This window comes from Etheostoma cragini, chromosome 8 (genome assembly GCF_013103735.1).
Source record: "Etheostoma cragini isolate CJK2018 chromosome 8, CSU_Ecrag_1.0, whole genome shotgun sequence".
Classification (NCBI taxonomy): Eukaryota; Metazoa; Chordata; class Actinopteri; order Perciformes; family Percidae; genus Etheostoma; species Etheostoma cragini.
In genome coordinates this window covers 13,334,403-13,353,965 of record NC_048414.1, presented here as the reverse complement: position 1 = coordinate 13,353,965, position 19,563 = coordinate 13,334,403, and the positions used below count along the sequence as shown (strand labels likewise).

At 38.8% G+C, this 19,563-nt stretch overlaps 2 protein-coding genes across 4 annotated transcripts; both read right to left on the bottom strand.

The window, feature by feature from the left end:
• Nucleotides 1–340: 340 nt before the first annotated feature.
• On the bottom strand, nucleotides 341–12,402 carry LOC117949649 (tyrosine-protein kinase CSK-like). 3 transcript variants are annotated; one of them, XM_034880121.1, is made up of 14 exons: nucleotides 11,937–12,378; nucleotides 10,637–10,697; nucleotides 7,265–7,334; nucleotides 7,033–7,146; nucleotides 6,727–6,839; nucleotides 4,834–5,053; nucleotides 3,921–4,014; nucleotides 3,738–3,803; nucleotides 2,947–3,046; nucleotides 2,757–2,847; nucleotides 2,601–2,674; nucleotides 1,894–2,089; nucleotides 1,720–1,806; nucleotides 341–1,357 (listed from the first exon to the last, which is right to left on the bottom strand). In XM_034880121.1, exons 3-14 carry the CDS (start codon nucleotides 7,277–7,279, stop codon nucleotides 1,172–1,174), a joined length of 1,356 nt encoding a protein of 451 aa, XP_034736012.1. In that variant the 5' UTR covers nucleotides 7,280–7,334; nucleotides 10,637–10,697; nucleotides 11,937–12,378; the 3' UTR covers nucleotides 341–1,171. The 3 variants fall into 3 exon arrangements, with proteins under 3 accessions (XP_034736012.1, XP_034736013.1, XP_034736011.1); XM_034880122.1 differs by lacking the exon at nucleotides 10,637–10,697 and having other exon boundaries at nucleotides 12,145–12,402; XM_034880120.1 differs by lacking the exon at nucleotides 10,637–10,697.
• Nucleotides 12,403–12,551: 149 nt separating this feature from the next.
• Nucleotides 12,552–18,749, bottom strand: edc3 (enhancer of mRNA decapping 3 homolog (S. cerevisiae)). The gene is made up of 7 exons (XM_034880118.1): nucleotides 18,584–18,749; nucleotides 18,163–18,328; nucleotides 17,823–18,043; nucleotides 17,102–17,440; nucleotides 16,853–17,006; nucleotides 16,408–16,625; nucleotides 12,552–15,453 (listed from the first exon to the last, which is right to left on the bottom strand). Exons 2-7 carry the CDS (start codon nucleotides 18,324–18,326, stop codon nucleotides 15,119–15,121), a joined length of 1,431 nt encoding a protein of 476 aa, XP_034736009.1. The 5' UTR covers nucleotides 18,327–18,328; nucleotides 18,584–18,749; the 3' UTR covers nucleotides 12,552–15,118.
• Between the last annotated feature and the right edge of the window lie 814 nt (nucleotides 18,750–19,563).

The window sequence follows — 19,563 nt, the reverse complement described above, 5'->3', positions numbered from 1 at the left end:
ATAAATGCCTAAAATGCCTCAAAAAATAAATAATAGAAAGTTTAGTAAAATATATTAATACCCAAATTGTTCTGGTACCAATTAAAAGTATTTGAGTAACATTAAAACACACATTATTAGTTTAAATTACAATTTACTACTTCCACATTAGATAGCAAATACTCTAACTTAGACCATTCAATTTTAAAAAGTAGGCTATAAAATGGTTGCTTTTGCAAAACTATTTTCAAAATGTAAGTTGTAAAAGTATATTTTTTTTATTGTTAAAAATGCCAGCACAGCACATTAAATAACATTCTCATTACATAAAAAATCCAGGAAATTCGGTTAAATCTGAAGATTCCCAAAAGAAAACATTTATTGATGTTGGATGGAAAATTCTGTACACTGGAATGATGTCTACATGAAATGCTGAATGGTGTTATTATATAAATATAAAACATGGAATTTGTCCAGACCTTTTTGACTTATAGAGGGATTCAAGCTCATTTAAAATTATATTGCAATGAAAAAATAAAACTGCCTAATTATAGTTATAACTTAGTTCTTTTAACAAAATAATTAAACTTTTATGCAAAAAGATGTACCTGGAAACTGTAAAAAGAAAAAAAAATAATAAAAAAAAATACAGCAAGTAATGACGTATTAAAACTGTATTCCTACTTTTAAAGCAACTCTCCTCTTTAAATGGATACCATGGTTTCAGTCAACTTAGTCGAATTAGGTTACGTCTTACTATACATGTTCATAAAATGTAATTATGCAATAAAAATGACCAAGTATGTCAACATAAAGGACGTAAGACATCTATTTTTTAAATAGGTCAAGGCATTGTCGCTCTGAGGCAGCACTGTGTTCCAAGGAAAGAATTGTTGATATGACAGTAAATCATTTACTCTTGATAACCGAGCACAGAAATACTCACGGGAGCGAATGAGCCAGTAATTAAAAGTTACTGCATTTAAACATCCCAAGGTGAGGGATGACGCTAAGAAACAAACATTGACAGTTTTAATTAACGGTTCATGGACATTGTGTGAAAGCAGACTGTTGTGAACTTTGCAAAAATAAAAAAGTCCTTTGAAATCAAGTTTTTCCTCCTAGGTTATGGTCCAGTGGTCAAAATGAAAGAAGGAGAAAGTCACTTTTTGTGTCTGTTCTGTCAGATGTTTCATTGTTTTTTCCCCATCCCTTGTCTGATATGTTGTAGCCACTCCTTCAACATTTGAAAGCTTGGTCGAGCAGCAGGATCCAAGTTCCAGCACTGTTTCATGATGTTGTACACCACTTCAGGACAGCCATCTGGACAATCCATTTTGTATCCCTTCTCCACGCGAGGCACAACGTCTTTTAATGGCTACAAAATGGGAGAAGCAATGCGACTGGTCAAAAATACTTTCCACATTAAAGAACACAGCACATAGAGTACTTTCTCTAAACATAAAATATAGTTTTGCTTTTCACATTTTCATTAGAGGAATGTAGTTTAAAGTCTAAATTATGTCAAAGAAAACCTTTTTAGATGGTATACATATTGTACATTGTTAAGTTCTATAAGTCACAATAAGGTTTCTATACCACATCATCACAAGTATCATTGAAATAGGAATGGGTCTAAACTGTAAATACATTGCTGATTAATCTCCCTCTTAAATCAAAGCCCTAATTCCTTCTTAATATTTTCTGGCTGCCTCTTTCCAAAAAAATATTGATACTTACAATTCTTGGGTAAGGCACTCGGCCAAAAGAGTAAATCTCCCAAAGCAAAATACCGTAGCTCCAAACATCAGATTTGGTGGAAAATTTCTATTGATGAAGAGAAAAACACACATGTAAGAGTTTGTTTCAAACTACTACTCAACATAAAAATTGTTCTTATAAACAACAGTTCACCTTTTCTCTAAGGGCCTCTGGGGATGTCCACTTCACAGGCAGCTTGGCAGTGTCCTGAGAGGAAGAGGCCTGCTTGGTCAGACCAAAGTCACTGACTTTGGCTATGTTGTCTTCTGACACAAGAACGTTGCGAGCTGCTAAGTCTCGGTGGACAAAGTTATTTGTTTCTAGGTACGCCATGGCTTCACAGACGTCTCTGTAAAGTACAAGAAAACAAAGTTCCAAACTTGAAGGACTTTTCTTTTTATACTCTCAATCTGGGTTAAAAAACACACAGCGCAAATTTCCTTCTGATCCATCAAAACATAGACAATCTTTAAGGGTTCACTGTGGAGTTTTCTTACAAGTAAACTTGGCTTAGTTCATTCAGTGTTTCTTGCCTACAATTTGTTGCATGTATCTCAATTAGAGTTTCAAACTTCTAATCATCACCAACTGTCAATATGTGGAATTGCATAAAACCTAGAAACCTCATACAGTTCTTTTTCGTGTACCTTTTATTTGGTAATAATTATCAGTTTTTAAAGAAGGCCTATGCAAGAGATTGTTTTACAGATGCATTCAGGTATTTGACATGCAGATCACAAAATACAAACAATTTGAGGAGCTGCTCATCAAAACATTGCTCCACAGTGCTACTAGTAATCAAAAACTCCACGGTCTAACTTTAATAGAGTATAATTGTAGCCAACTGTAGACATACGCACAGTACAAAATTAAGTAGAGCTTCTCCACCAAGTACTGTCCGGCCTCTGGAACGTAAGTAGTCAACCAAACAGCCCTGAAAACAAATAAAGATGTCACATCTTTATAACAGTACTCTGGATGCTGACAAATTGTCAAACAGGCAGTCTGCTATCTACCTTGGCCATGTACTCAGTAACTATATACAGACTCCCATTCTCCTCTACAATCACTCCAAGCAGCTGCACCAGGTTATCGTGCCGTAGTTGCCTGAGGAAAAAGAGGAGCACAGAGACATGTTATGTGGTTTACATATGATTTGTGTATTCATGTTTCTTAAAAAAAAAATTTTAATGTTATTTTCTTCACGTCATGACAGAAGCCTCTGCAATAAAGGCCTGTGCAGTTGCATCATTTTTTATGCACTTCACAGCTACTTTAGTCCCTCTGTAGTCTCCCACCATGACATCTGGAATGATCACAAACAATAACAATGAATTGTAACTCACATTTTGCATTGTCTACATGTACTTTTATTCACCATTTATTCTATATATAACCAAGAACAAAAATTAAATGAGGTAATAGGATTTTTTGTTAAATGTTATACCTGGAATTGAATGTAGTTAGGCAAGTTTGCATGGTTAAGGTTTAACTTTACTTTAACAAAACCTTTATAGAAATTATTGCAAATTAATGTTAATTCACATTTGTTATTCATCATGCATATCTGATCTCTGCAACAACAAATTAAAATCAGGCAAGTTGTAAACTTGAAGCTACTTCAGTTTCAGGTTCAGGTTACTTTATTGGTACTCGTGGGTAAACTACATTGACGGTCTAAAAGGCAGGACATTCCTGACACTTTGGTGCCAGGTAAAAAATGTGTATTAATGTGCATAAAGAAGCCAAGAAAAGATGGAAAAATCTCCAAAAGGCATCAAATGACAGATTAGACATTTGTATGATATGTCACTAAAATGTAGTCCGCAAATGTTTGGGCACCCTGCGGGGTAATACCTTGTACTGCCCAAAAGATGGATAAAAAGAATAGAAAACAGTACATGACCAAAGTGCTTGTGTGTTTTGTTCAAGTACATCTCACTCTATAGTTTGTTAAATAGAACGATTGCAGCTGGGATAAAACTATTTTTACTTGCCTCCAAACTCTCCTTTCCCAATAACCTGCTGCAGCTTGAGGTCTTTTCTGCTCATCGACCAGCCACCTGTGGCCATTCAAAGAGACAACATTCAGCTGGAACATAACAGGCCCACACATGCTTCTCATAAACAAAAAGGCTACAATGATGTGGTTGCATTAATTGTAAAAGACTAAGACTTACCCTTGGAAAACTCATCCTGAGCTGCCACCGTCCCCTCTTCCACCTTCGGCTTTTTCAGTCTGGTGCACAGGCCATCGGCATCTTTGGTGTAGTGCTACAAAGGAAGCAACACATAAAAAAAATGAAGTAGAAACACCAGCATTACAGCACTTTTAGGGCTCTCCAAAAGGTTGCTCATTAAATATAGCGTTATAAAAGCAAAGAAAACATATCCATCACCTGCTCTGAAGAACAAACTCAATATGTTGCTGGATTATATATTAGAAATATATTGCTTTTTCTGGAAGAAAGCCATACCAGTTTGAAAGAAGTCTCACTTCTTCTCACATATCTCAATGAGGTTTACATTACTAAATGTATTTAATTTATGTACTTCTCTTTAGATTTTCTTGTGTTTTGTCATCTTGAGTTCTTCACTTTGTTAACTATTTCTCGATTCACAATGTTTGTCTGGCGTTATTTTAAGGAATATTTAAGCATATAGTACAGTACAGTTTACGCAGCAAGCAGTGTTTCACAATGACCAATAGAGGGCTACAAACAACAGACGAGGTTCCCCCTTAAATAGGTCAGACAAAAATGACTCCTCTATTTTAACTCTGTAGAATATATAGTTAGCTTCAGTTCAAAATAAACATGTTAAACAGGAAAAGGACTCATTTTGAGAGCAAAAGGCCTGGTGTATTTTTGAGGTTAGAACTCTGCACCTCAGCATACTGTTCACTCTTCCTCTTTGACACTTCCTGTTCATTATTTGTTCCAGGAACTTTATGTGATCTGAACAGAGACGCAGAGGCTCTAAAACCGGAAAATACAACAAACATACAGTAGACAAAAGCTCTATATAGCATCAGAGCCAACACTAGAATCACCTTTTTTATTTATAAAACAAAGCCTAATTTGAATGTCTTACCTCAACCAGCTGCATTAGGTTTTCAAAGTAGCCCTCGTCATCGATTGTGAGCTTGCCTTTGTGGTAGATGATGCGATAGTGCTCCACCTTGCTGTCGCAGCTCACACACAGGGTGTAGTCGCCGGGGAAGTTGGTACTCTCTCGCACCAAGAACAGGCCTGTTTCAGGAGGGCAAAGCAACTGCTCTGCCTGCTCCCGCGTTATCTTCCCATGAAACCATCTGCAAGTGGAAGAATAAAAGAGGTAACATCAAAAGGAGACCATTACAACTCTGTCAACACCATTCATCTAATCATTGTGAACTGAAAAAACACTGTAGATTAACAATCCATAAAATGATGACAACTTCTACATTTTAAACACCAAATAATTGAACTCTATTTGGATCTTATCTGCTGACTTCCTTCTGTTTGCATCAATTATTGCAAAGCAAGCCTGTGTATAAGGTACACAAATCTAAAACTAATGCAGTTTAATACAACAGTCCTGTAATAAATCGGCCTTTCATGAGGTTTATAATGTTGTTATAATGGCACCTACACCTATAGTGCTTTTGATATTGATTAGACCGCATTATACTGATACTAAGAAATGTTTCTAATATTTAGTCTACCCTACTTTTTATTAACACCACTCAGTATAACAGTTACTCACCATGATAAAGTTCAACAGCACTGCAAAACTACAGCCATAAAAATGAGCATTAAGTTATTTGTAATATACCGTAAATATGCCCTCTGTCAGCATCGGAAGTGATGCCTCTAACTGTTTTAAGAGGTATTAATCAGACCAACATAAGTGTATAAAAGCAGTAAAGGCCAACTCTGTATTCCTGCCAGTTAGTAAGGAAATACTGCCAGGATCCATGTTGGGCCAGTGTTGCTGCTGATTCTCCATAAGCCTTTGCGGCATTAAACAAAGCAAATTCTGTTCTGAAGATCCAGAGGTATAGATTACAGTCATTTGCATTTTCACTGTGACCAGTTCTATTTTACATAGGGTCACAGAATGTACAGTAAATTCATTTGCATCTGAGTGTATGAGAAAGGTACATTTAAATATCATACAAGAAACATTGTTGGAAAGCTGAGAAAGAGCCTTTTCTTCCAACACTAACTTAGGAAGAGGAGTTTTCCTTTTAGTTCTGTATTACAGATTTAATAATTTCATAGACATAATGCAGCTTCCACTCAGAGGCCTCTAGATCGCCTTTACCATTCTACTTTCACATTCATGACTGGTGATATTTACAATAATGAGAAGGTTAGCGTGTAAATACAACATTATAGTCTGTAAACATACTTAGTGATGATTTAAGGTCACTGCTAGTTAGATTAGACTAAGAGTAGCTCAAGGAGGGCTGTCATGTCTTTCTAATGGCTATATTTTGCCATGTTATGTTTCATGTTACATTTAATTGTGTATTTTCTTTGCCACTGGTTGTTGTCTAGGTACGTTTGTCTTCACTTAAGACATAATTTGTAATCAAGGGCTCTATAAATAAACCTTCATTTACACGCTCACATGCATGAACACGGAAACATGTCATGTGGACAAACAGGGAGATTTTTGAGATTACTTCAGCCTGAGATAGAAAAGAAACAACAGGAAACGACATAGAGTTCAAGCAAAGCTGAGCTAGAAACCGACACAAGTGCACTGCAATTACAACACAGCCCAACCAACTGTGGTCTCCATTCACATAACTCACTAAGTGGAAGAGGGCAAAGTCGAGCTATTTTAGCCGCTTCTGCAGACGCCACACAAAGCTGGTGTGGTTGCCACTTTTGAGATAGAGACAACAGATAGAGTAACCTAATCTGGTATGTATTGAACGTATACAATTAGATTAGACTTCAGAAATAAATAAACCATGATAATCTGTTTACTCACGGCATTAGACTCAGCTTGCCTCCAGATTTCACACCTTCTCTTTTCATAACATAGTTGGCTGGAATGGTTCCCTCGCGACCTGCAGCATTTTTAGCTTTGTACCAGTTTGGATCCTAAAAGACAAAATGTCAGAAATGGTTAAAATGAATAAAGGTAATATTGTGGAGTATGGAAACATAACTATGAAGTGAAGTGCCATGTTTTTTCATACATAAGTGTTAGCATAGTCAAATCCACATATTGCGTGAGAACTCAGCAGCAAAACTGTATATTTATAGGAACATAAATTAGGCCATGAAATGTTACCTTTGTGACAATAACAATAGTTAGCACATCTCCTTTGTTAAAGGGCAAGTCCTGTTCTGATGTGCCTGTGAAGTTGTACCTGGCCACACACTCTGTGCCCTGTGGCCATGGAGTCTACGGGAACATGGGTAGATCACTAATTAGTAAACAAATGTTTAATAAATTACTCATCAGACATGTCTTGTGTATCTCGTGCATTTTGACATGCACGTACTCTGGAGGCCTATCTTACCTGGACCTCTGTCATGGTGAGGTGGTTCAATCCTCTCACAGGTGATGTTTTCTAGCTGCTACCATTAGAGCTGGTAAACACACAGACACACACACATACAGTGGCATAGAAGAGAAAGAGAATTTTTAACCTGCTTTGGAGATATTTACTTAACCACCAAAATAGTTCTCAGGCGCATGTTATTTCATAGTTAATAAGTCAGCTATTATCAGAACACACTAGAGTAGTGTCAGCTCAGACAGTGCCAGTAAAAAAAATAACTCGCTAATACAGAAAGCAGAACTAACAAGTCATTTTTTTTTTTTTTTTTTTTTAAATCACACTTTCACAACTGGGGCATACTGTTTCCATGACGCAGGATGACAGTATGTACATAAAGACAAGGCCTCAGTGTGGTGATGGATATAATCTCAGAAATTTACTGTAAAGTTTATTTTGGAACAACATTCTAGCTGATGAATAACCGCTTGGCCCACTTTTACTTATTGATTGTTTTTATCAAATGTATTCTAACCCATGACAGAGGAAGCCTATATCTGAAGTGTATATCTATTTCAATGCAAGTGTCAATGCAATCCAAGTGGACAATAAATTTGACTAAAAGCCATTTAACTTGTAGTTTATATTCTATATGTTAACCAGACACATTCTCCAGCTAAGCCCCAATGACTAGACCTTGAAGGAATTAAAAATCTATAAGTTCTCTTTACTGGAATGCAAACTTGTAGTGAGATCTGACCAGGCCCAAGGGACTTATCCAACGATTGTAACTTAAGGCCTCAGTCCCCCAAGGGCAGTGTTTCCATGATACAGGCACAACATTTGTAGAGCAGAGGCGTAATAACGAAAGGATGACCTTTGGATTAAGTCATGATCAAACCCCACTTCCTCTCTTCCTGTACCAGTTCCAATGGAGAAGTGATGGGGCTCAATCGTCAGAGCTCAGGGAAAATCCTGGCTCTGATCAATTCTGTCACTGTGGTCACATCCTCCTACATGTCTGTTATTTTGCAGGCAACTTCCTGCCCAGATTTAGAATCCTCCAATATTTGTGTGGGTGGTCTTGGAAACAGATATTCTGCTGATATCCCTCTCTGAGCTCTTCCCTTTAAAATGATCGTTCATTCACTTAAAACATAATCTGGCATGTTTTCTATGTCACACATTTATTTGACCAGCCCTTTCACAGACCCCAAATGTGAACACTCACATGTGCCAGAAAGGACTGTCATCACTTAGTATGATGAGGATGGGATGGATGTTGTCCCCCATAGAGTACTGCAGATGTCTATCTGAACACATTTCCCACGCCCATCAACCCAGCAAGGACATTTAGCATCCGCTCATTCGAAATCCATCTTTTCCATGTTACACTTTGACATTTCACACTGCGCAGAAGGTCATAACAGGAATAGAAGACTTAAACTCTGAAGTCATGCTAAAAGTGCTTTAAGACTGTGATGCTCATTGTAAAGGAAACCAAACCAATGTGTCCAGCTGATCCCCATCACCCCATGTTTAAAATGTGTATCTTAGATCATGAGCAGTTCAGCCAAAGAGATTTCTTCTTCTCAAATTGTATTGCTGAAATTTTGTTTAGAGGCCTGGGTGAGTATCCAGAAATTCTCAAGAAAAAATTCGGAGAAAAGTTTTTTAAATAACTAAACATAAATTGTGTAGAAGAAATATTTTTGGATTCTCTCGTAACCCATTAATCATTTTGTGGCCTCTCTCCAATCTTCTGACTTAAATCTCTAAGACAAATATATAACTTCAAGCAGGAAATCATGCTCACAAAAACCTCACATAATTGGTCCAGGAGAAGTCCTTGAAGAAGCAAAGTGATCTCACCAAGTGAGGAACAGATCAATGGGGCCAAGGCTGACACACAACAGCACATTTTAATTCCTATGAATGCATCTCAGCAGCAGGCCACCAGCAGCTGATTGAATGGGACAGAACTCATTTTGTCACGTGTAACATTGACATTTCCAGAGAGCTCTACATGAAACCACAGCTTTCTCTTTTCAGGAAGCCGACAAAGCTGTCATTGTGAGTTGGTTGAGTTTCTACTGACCCCCAGGCTTCTACTGACCCCCCCGTCTCAATGAGAAGTCCATCATTCTCAGTCTGTCCAGTGAATAGCTTTATGGGCAGCAATGCTACAGTTATGCAGGTCGGAAGATATGGATTGTATTTCACGGTTTATTACAACCATCAGAGTACAATCAACTTGTGTCTGTTGCTTTGTTATTGTCAGGTAAATTCTCTTTTAAACACAGACAGAAATATACCCAATCAATACCCAACAATGCCATGATACAGCAATGACAGTCAGTGAATTAGTACATTTAATAGCAAGATATTGTCTGCTACATGAGAAGCAATGTGTGACATAAGCTTCTGAAAGCAACAGGAAACCAGCAAACTTAGTGATAGACTAAGTGAATTGAGTCTGGAAAGGGCACAAACCTGCTCCAAATTTAACAAGTCACTAATAAATATTGGTGCCATATCTCTTAAAACAAAGTTCATGCAGATTTGTAGTCTAATTTGACAAATTCTTGGCATCCATAACAGTCCTATTGTTCAAACAAAACCAGTGGATCAACATTTGACTCTTGTCTTGTGCAAGTCAGTCGTAGTCTAAACTGTTCAAATCAGCAGTAGCCTGCCTGATTGCAAGAAGCAAGACAGGACAGGAATGTAGAAATATCTTCTTTGGTCGTGTTTAAATCTGCCACTCCCTCGTCTCTCTGCAGAGGTGAAAATGCTGACCATGCAAGGTGTTGCAAAAGCTGCTGTGATAATGTGAAATGAAGAGGTCCTGTGGACACATCTGCAAATGTATCACTCAAAAACATTGTGCGCTGGACTTTGAAATAATAATTTGGGCAGTAACAGGACAACAGTCAAATAGATACTATATAATAATGTATTGTTACTTGTACTAAAGTAAAGGCTCTGAATACTTCTTCCACCACTGGATATCCTGTCATAACATATAAATGAGTACCAAGTCTGTGTTATTGACTGTGTGCTCCTGCATCCCTCTTCTACGTGCAGCTGGAGGGACGTGGGTAATCGGCCCCACACCTTGACCCCTTCAGCCTCGGGATGCTCTGCGACTGCTTTAATGCTGCTGCCTTGTTATCGTCACCATTGCAGCAGCATGGTTTTAGGGCCAAGTGCAGAGAGAAAGAAACAATGATTTCTGTCCATGCCCCCTGAGCTTTTATCTGGCTGGCAGACAAACCAACTCACAGAGTGGTAAGAAATGTACACTAAGAGAAAGCACGCATGCCAAAAGTCCACTCAGCTGAGTCTGACAGCCTACAGATGTTCTTGAGGAGCCTCAGAGGAGGAAATTACCTCTGCCTTCAGGACAACAGCTGGACTCTGGCGCAGCAGCACTGCTCACTGAAACAACTGTCTGCAGGATATAAGACAGGAAGTGTGAGTCTATTGGTAGGGGCTGCTGCACAAGCAGTCATTGTATCACTTTAATGGCCGTCAGTTTTGCCTGTGAGGCTTGGTAAAGGCAAAAGGCAAATGACAGGTTATACAAGTGATATAGCATCCTGTTTGTCATAAATAACTACAAAACCTAATCCTGAAAAACAAGGCTGTCTTCAGAGTAACAGGAAGACAAAAATAAATTGTCAGGGGAAAATGACATCCAGGCATTACAGTTAACTTTGCATTTTATTTCTATCCTAAGTTCAAACAACATAATGAAGGTATTGACACTTACATGCATGACACTATTGGCAGTTAATGATATAATCACGTCAGCAAAAAACACACCATGTAAGGCAAAGCTGCCATGCCTGAGCAGTGGACGGACACTTCCTTGCTGAGGTGCAATGCACACCATGCAGTGCAATACTGCTCTGCTGATGCAGCCTTGCATACACATTACAGGGTAGCAGCTTTGCTGTGGTTTTATGAGCTTGCTTCACCAGCTTTATTCTTCTTAGCAGTTTTGTCACACTCTAAAAGAAGACTTTAGGGATATCAGCACCCGACTGGCTACTAGCTTCAGTCTTTTCCAGAAACTTTCTGCCTCAGCCGGAGGGCCATGATCCTGAAGCAGACCCAAGAAGACCTTAGTCCCTCAGTTCTCACAAATGCTGGTTCCACTGAACTTTTTATTTTCTGTTTGGCACTTGCTTTTGGCGCAGTGGTTGCGTGGCCAATTTTTTTCAGATGAATCGTTTTCTGAAAATGACAGACTAAATGAGAAAAAGCAATAGCAAACTGAGAGGCATTATAATGTAATAGGCTACTAGCCCCTCTGCAAATCACAGTCAGTATTATAAATTCTGTAATAGTTAAAAGAAATGTCAAAGATCGCAGGCTCTATGACAGTTCTGATGTCGGCTACCATCTTACTCATCAGTGTACTATGTTAATACTACCATTATCTACCATGCTGTGACAGGCAGTTTGGAGAGCTGCATGATGTGCAGTGGCACAAGATGTGAAATGGCAGGCTCCAAAGACCAGTGCTTCTAACAAACTTTATCAGAGCTGTCAGTCAGTGGAAAATGTAAACGCTGACAGGCCCACAGTTTAGTTCTATTTTGTAAAGGTATCAGTGGGCTACCACAACAAAACAGCGTTACTGCATCTAAAAAGGTACGGTTCCATTACAAGATACAACTCTTACCTGTTTGCAGGCAAAACCAAGAAGCTTGAGGCAACAACAGGTGATTCGGCTACTGACCAAAGTCCGTTTTCATTTGAGCAACGGCAGACAAACTGCCATTCACAAAATAGATAACCGACAGCTGATGTCGACGCGCAAAACACAAGTCCCGGTGAGGAAGTGATATATCTGCCTGAGGTGACCCGAAACTTCAGCAGTCCAAACGTATCTCAATAAAACCAGTCAAGACTGCTGTTGCTGCGTCTTCTCATGTTAACATCCTTTAGAAAAATCGCCTTATATGATGAAAAAGTAACTTTCCTACAAACTTATCAGCAGCCTCGACGGTCCTCCTATTGCAAAAAAAGTAAAATGATTGAGAAAGAAGCACAACAACTCCAGAAAGAAATTGCAGCGATTAAAAACACGAAATTCAGACTACTGATAATGTGAGTCCATTTACTGACTCACTCCTTTTCCCCGTCAGAACATTCAAGTTGTTTGCCCCACCTTGATTTCGCACTGCACATGCGCGCTAATGAGAAAACTATTCGGGCTAAACTGGATCTCTGAATTAATTTCAGTCAAGTTGGTGAAGAATTTGATCTTCAATGAATTTACATTAAGTCCACAAAGTTAGAGCAAGGGTGGAAGTTTTTTTATTGTTTCACTCAGCAGACATGACACAAGTATGCACAGTATTTTGAAAATCGACCTCGCTCCCCAAAGCAAACAGTCCATAATGCGATGTTGTCGCACGGACTAAACACCCAGTGCAGATCTGAGGATTTAAAACATGTAAACCAATTCAATAATTCTCAAGAAGCATAACCTGCGTTTAAACTGTTATTCCTTTAAAACAGGTGCTTTACTGACAAAAGCCAGACCACCTCATGGCTTCTGACGCTTCACATTTCGTAAAGAAATAACACTAGTGTTTGTAAAAATAGTACATAAAGCTGCCGTTACAACAGAATAAGGAAGAGCCACCAAGTGTGGTTTAATGCCCCCCTGGCGGCCAAAGAAAAAGACAAGTCATTACATTCAGTAAGGCTGGTGGACATTTTCAAGCCAGACTTGTCTCAACAAACGTGACATAACACATCAGCCCGGAGGAATGTTGGAGAAAGGACAAACCCTTTGTGCGTCAAAGTCATTTTCACTGAATCAGTTTGTGAACCCTTTGCAGATAATGTACACAGCGGATTATTTTTAATCCTCCTGAGATGTTAACAAGTTAATGTGTGTACACAATACAACACCATAAACCATATCCCAAATTACGTCATTTGTAACTTCTGAAACTGCTTCACTTTAGTCTTTTCTAGACTACGCTGACCTCAATGACACAATATTTAAGTACTTATTGGTATACAGCAAAACATCTGTCTTGGATACATTTCAAAATGAATGTACTCTTGTTGAACAAGCAAAGGGGTTGACTTTTGTCAAAAAAAAAAAAAATCTAGTAGAGATGCCCACAACCCATCTGGCAAGGCCTCATGAAGCAGCTCAAAACAAGCAGCTCTTCTTTAATTCCTCAAGATGTTGCATCTTGATCAAATCTCAAAAATATAGAGCATTTATACCTTAGAAAAAAGCTGCTTGTTTTGTCAACCAACACAACTTTGTTAAAAAAAAGTAACCTGTAGACAATCTGACCTAAAAGGTGGTTTGAAATGTAAAGGACCATACTATTTATTACAATCACTTCCATTTTACATCCCAACTAACCATCTGAAAACCATGCTACTGTTTTTTTTTTGAATTGTTGATGCATTTTGTCTTTCAGGCATCTATTGGTTTATATTCATTATAATATAACATGAAAATCTACTAGGATACTCTTGAAACTTTAGCCCATCATAGACAATGTATGCATTCATTTTTCTTAGTGTTAATGCAGTGCAGATTTTGAGTTATGCCATTATTTACATTAACACAAAAATAATTTAACTACCGCAGACTTTATGTTCACTGCTATGGATTAGCAACATAACAGAGCTTATGAGTCTAATTAATTTCCTTTATACTGTAATAATTGGAAACAAAAAAAAAATGTAACAAGAGTACAGTAGTCTGAATTAAAAGAAAGGTCGAACACGTTAATACACATGACTTGTAAGGAAGTGAAACTTGCAAACACTCTGGTATGGTCCTTTAACAGATACAATAGAGAGCCAAAGTTAGCCAAACAGAAACTGCAACTTTTTTCTGGGTTCTATTCCCAGAAAATGTGTTTTTTGTTTTTGTTATTCAATATTTGTTTTTAGCAGCCTTACAAACGTTTTGTGGATATGGATAAAATCAAGTTACAATGACCAAAGTATCCGCGCTGGTAGTTCTTTCATGGGAGCTGTAGTTTTTTTTTTCCATGCTCACATAGTAAGCATTTAACTTTGTTACTTTAACAAATGCTTAAAACAACTGCAATATTGGATGGTTAATTGTCTTGACGCTACCAATAAAATAAATGCTGAATGGATTGACTTATAGAAGCTAATAGAACAGAAGCTAGCCCGGGCCTGACGTCATGACTTTGGCTCCCCATTCTAACAAAATTTTGTTAGCAAAGGTTTTTCAATAAAAGGCAAGATTGCTAGAGGTTTTGCATGCCTCTATCATCTTATCAAATGAAATATAAATGGATTTTCTATCCTTATTAAACACAAGAAAACAGTAACAGAGTGCTGAAGTATATGGCGGACGATACACCAAGCCATTAGCAATTGGATATATGCGGTCTCATCCAGATTATAGTAATAACAATACAATTGCATGTATCATATGGTGGATCTCCATTTCATTCAACCGATGGCTTTGAAATGAGGTTAGATTAAAGAGACATTCATAAATGTTTCCATTTTAAATCAGGTATTGTCAAAAATCTAAAACTATTGAACACTATGTGGTATTATTTTTGGATTTTTTGAAAAATCTTTCTTCCGAATATCTTGTATTATCATGAAAATATAATGCCATCTATTGTACATCATTGCTTCATTTCTTTGATGGTCAACATATTTACTTTTTCAATAAATCTCTTTCCTATCCTGTCCATATGCACTTAGTCCTGGTTGAACTAATATACAAAACAGTGGTCCCATTCACATGTTAGTGACTTAGAAACTTGATGGATGATCTCCGGAATATAAGGTGCCAAAACCCAAATAGGCTTGGAGGCATGTTGACCATGTGTTCCATTATGGAGAGTGCAAGGGAATGACAAATTTGCAGCCGAAAGGAGAGATGTACTTGATTCCCACTTCCTGGAACACCTGGCGAGGAATCCCTATGTCACACAGGTAAACCCTGCCGGCTCCCTCAGCCAGGGGAAGGGGGAGGCAAAGAGAGAGAGACCACTTGGCCTCCACAGCCTGCCCCTGTCCCCTACCAGGAGGGTCTAAGCTGAGTACCGGTGCTCGGTTCTCGTTAGCCCAGTCTGCAGCTGCTCGGTACCAAGGCTGATCCAACAGGAATGTGTTCTCGTGGCAGTCCAGGCAGTTTATGATTAAGTCTACTGGGGAGTCTGGAAGGTCTATGGATTCCGACAGAAAAATTGAAAAATATGACATCACCTATGGCGTTTTTCCACTGCTGGTAACAGCTCCACTGGCCTTGACTCCCCTCGACTCGCCTCGTCTCTACTCTACTGGACGCATTCTGCGTCCGTTTTCAATTGCAGATTGAGTAACGCCTCAGCGTGGCTGCTCACCATAGCTACGCATGATGATGCAATTTTCAACGCGACTCACAACAGCACGTCGGCTACTTGCCACAGCCAGAATAATTTTTTTGTTTAAAAAGAAGCTGAAGGAAGAAACAAAAATCACAGCTGAAAAAAACATTGTTCGCCGACACAAAAGGGTAAGTTAAGTTTCCTGGTAACGTTAGCCAACATTTGCATGTGATAGGGGCCCTGGTGAGTATTTACTATACGCTACATAAAGTACATGAACTTTAGCAACCATGATTACACACCATTGTCACAGGGTGTAGAGGAAGAAGACCGGGATGTCCAGGAGGGTTTGGCTCTTGAATAGCTAAATAAAAACTTTTCTTTGATATATTGTCTTTTTTTTTTTTTTTTTAAAGTAACAGTATGCAATATTGGAAACGACATGCATAAGCTCTTAATAGCACTTAATATTTAACAGTTGAAAACTGAGAATAGTGCAGAGAGTAGATGATCTGTCGTTGTCTGGCACTTTTTTTAAATGTCGCGTTTGTTCCGGACACACACTCACTCTTGTCTGCTAAAAACGCAGGGATCCAACCAACCAGTAGTCTGCAGGTTTCCACGTCATTTTTTGGTATCGCCTCAGCTCGCTTGGAACCTCGACTGAGGTAGTACTAAAAAAAGTACCTGGTAGCAGGTCGTAATGGCAAACCAAAAAAGGCAAGTAGAGTCGAGGCGAGTGGAGTAGATACCACGCAGTGGAAAACTGTAAATAAAACTGAGTAAAATATAAAAGTAGAAAAATATGCCCACCTTTCATACTAGACACCTGTTTGCCACTAGTCTTGTTGAAGAGCGTGAGCTCGCTGGTGACTGAGTCGAGCATCTTGACAAAGTTTGGCAGAAACAAGATGACCTCCACTTCATGATTGGCCAGGTGACGACCACAGCTGATTCCCTGAGCACCCTGAACATGAGGGCCACAGAGCAGAGCCACTGTGGGACGCTGATGTAAATTTTTGGGAGTGAATCTGGAAGAAAAATATAAAATAAGCTGAGATCCTTTCCTCAGATTTTGCTATCTCCAAGAACTGAATGCAAGTAAATTCACATTTGGTATACAATACAATAAGCGCTAGTATGGATGCCGGACGTGTCTTATATAAGATACATATATATATTTTTTTTTTAAATGCTTCTTTTCTGATAATTTAATAATGGCTAATTTTTTCAATATTGAACATTACTACATGCTTACCTGTTGGGCCCTCCCAGCAATGTAAGTGCCATCTGACTTGCACACACTCCAGTCATTTCAAGTCTTCGCTCCAGTGAGAGACCATGACGCTCAGCGACTGACAACAGACGCTGATGTAGTTCATAGGATATACTTGGTACAACGAGCCCAGAGTCTGTATAGAAAAAATATCACAAGTTTATTTAACAGTACACTTCTGAAAATGTTCCCTCATTACCATTTGTTTTATTAATATGTGAAACAATTTACCAGTGCAGTACTCTTTGGCCCCGGGCTGTGGTACAGTAATCTGTCTGTACACAATAGGTTTGGCCTCCAGGATGTTTTCATCATGACGGTACCGTGAAGGGGTCTGCTCTTGGGGCGTTCCACGCGACCTTGCACCATTGCGGCGCTCTGATATGTTGATTTCTGAGAAAACTGCTGCTTTGTCAAAAAGAGCCAAGTTTCCTTCAAAATCAAAGTCTGTATCCAGGCCATCGTCCATGCCATCCCCAAAACACTCATCGTCTCTGTGCTTCATCTGACCATTTTTCACTCCATTCTTTTTTGGTGTCGCTTGGTTTGCCCCTCGGCTACTAGATGACCCTAATGGGGAGGATGCACAGTAAATCTCAACACAGTTAAAATCAGCAATATTCAAGGAAGGTTAAATTCAAGGGCAACTGGACTTGGTAAAGTACTTAAAACCGTTTTGTCTCTCATCAGAGAGACTTCTTTTGTTCTGGCTGAACTGTAGGGAAAAGCCAGCCATATCGTCCTATGTCATCTTGACAACAACTCCAGAGAGGCTAAATAGCTGCATTTCCAAGTCTTGAAGTCTCTCAATGAGAGACTAAACATGTTTGAGAACAGTCACAAGCCCAGTTGCCCTTGAATTCAACCTTCCACGGCTAACTATGAACTGGATGCCTGAGCGAGGACCTTCACAGACAATCAGCAATACCGAGCTGTACTAAATTGCACTTACAGGAGTTGTGTCTTTGACGAAATCCTTTTGGCTGGCCGGGTACATCCAGGTGGCGTTCTCCATAGCTTTTGGAGCAGTGCTGAGGAGAGTTGAGTTTCTCCACAGACATGGGGTCCCCCTTTGGGACTGCAACTGGAACACTACTTAGCTTTGTAGAAGAGCTATTCCTAGCATTGCCTTTTCTGATATCTAAAATCTTTAGTTCCTTTATGTCAATGGCACTGCAGAGAGAAAGAAAAAGCGAAGTAATGTATTTACTAACAGGAAGAAACAGTGGCTGTCTATTAGCCCAATCTGTAAAAAACATCCAGGAAGCATACAATTCGTGGCTGAGTTTTACCTGAATGTGACCTCGGGAACAGGGCACTTGACACCATTATGGAAAGGTTGTTTTAAGGAGATGGTTTGGCTGGACTGGTCCACAGATACCACCTCTCCTTGATAGACTCCCAGTGTTGGTCCACAGTTAATTGACACCAAACTACCCAGCCAGTCCGCTGCCATGACTGCACAATATTGAAAAAAAACGTTAATTGTCAAAGAAGCTTTGTAAAATAAATTGTTTTAGCGTATGTTAATTTCATAATGTATCAGTATTTATGTCAGTAGGACATCAGAATGTTATCGAGTACGTAACATTATGCTAACTGACTAGCATCAGCGTCGGCCTGTTGTTTAGCTAGCATTACCGCTGGCTAAGTTTCTATCTCGTGTTTATTCCAAGACGATTTGATGAAAGGCGTGGTGGTAAAGTGGTGTACCTTTTCGGAGCTGATGCGAAGTACACTCTTTTCAATAACACAAATGAATTAAGTGTAAAATTAAGTGCCGAAAGGGAAATTGTAGTATCTTTAGACTGCTAAGTTTTAGCTCATTGAATGGTCGAAAGATGCTGTTGCTAGCGTCTGGATGACTACTTCCGGCCCGCCATGCAATGTTTTCAAAATAAAATATAATAAAATATAGTTTTCTTCCCTAAATGTGAATAAGCGAAAAAAGACATACTGATATTTATATATCAAGACGGATTTGATTATCCATACTTTGTGTTTTTGTTTTGTTTAATTTGAAATACATGTAACGTTTATTATGACCGATACATGATATATAAATCGTGGGATGTCCAATATTTTGAAGGGTGGAGTTGAATAATGGTCTGTCTGTCACATGCAAAGATACAACTTTGGATTTAATCAGTTGCATGCAATATTTCACACTAAGATGTAGAATATTAGCATGCTTATATAGCCATGATACTATCTGACGATTCATCACATGCTTTCTTATCCCTGGAGCTAAGCTATCATCACCATTCCAAAAACCAAAGCTCTTGAGAACATTTATAAAGCATGTTTCTCTCTGTGTGCCCAAAGACAATCCTAATCAATCCTGACAGATCTACTGCCATACCTAATTATTTAGTGGTAAGGAATGTATGTTATGATCAGTGTTTTTAAGATGTTCTTAATAACTCATGTCAACAACCAACCAGTCAGCAGGCTGAGTGAGATCATGTGGAGACTATCCCAGAAGTGTTTGGCACATGACACATCCACCCCACTGCGTCCTGTGTATATAGGTTACCATGGATACTCAGTTCAAGAGCTGTACACTGAAAAGCTTGCAATCAAAGCTGTGTAATTATGCGCTCACAAGCAGAGCAATGTGACTAAATCAGCATTGTCAGTGAACCGGAGAAGGTTTCTGTAGCAAGGTACTGTAAAAAAGTAATTTTGTGCAG

Excerpts from the sequence above, each read along its gene's own strand:
- LOC117949649 (XM_034880122.1), bottom strand. Across the intron at positions 5,054-6,726 it reads GGCAAGCTGAGTCTAATGCC|ATGGTTTCATGGGAAGATAA; the intron begins GTGAGTAAACAG and ends TTCCACTTGCAG. Across the intron at positions 4,015-4,833 it reads ACCTAATGCAGCTGGTTGAG|CACTACACCAAAGATGCCGA; the intron begins GTAAGACATTCA and ends CTTCCTTTGTAG.
- edc3 (XM_034880118.1), bottom strand. The coding sequence starts at position 18,326 with ATGGCAGCGGACTGGCTGGGTAGTTTGGTGTCAATTAACTGTGGACCA. Across the intron at positions 17,441-17,822 it reads TCGTCAAAGACACAACTCCT|GGTCATCTAGTAGCCGAGGG; the intron begins GTAAGTGCAATT and ends CCTCCCCATTAG. Across the intron at positions 16,626-16,852 it reads TTGCTGGGAGGGCCCAACAG|ATTCACTCCCAAAAATTTAC; the intron begins GTAAGCATGTAG and ends TTTTTCTTCCAG.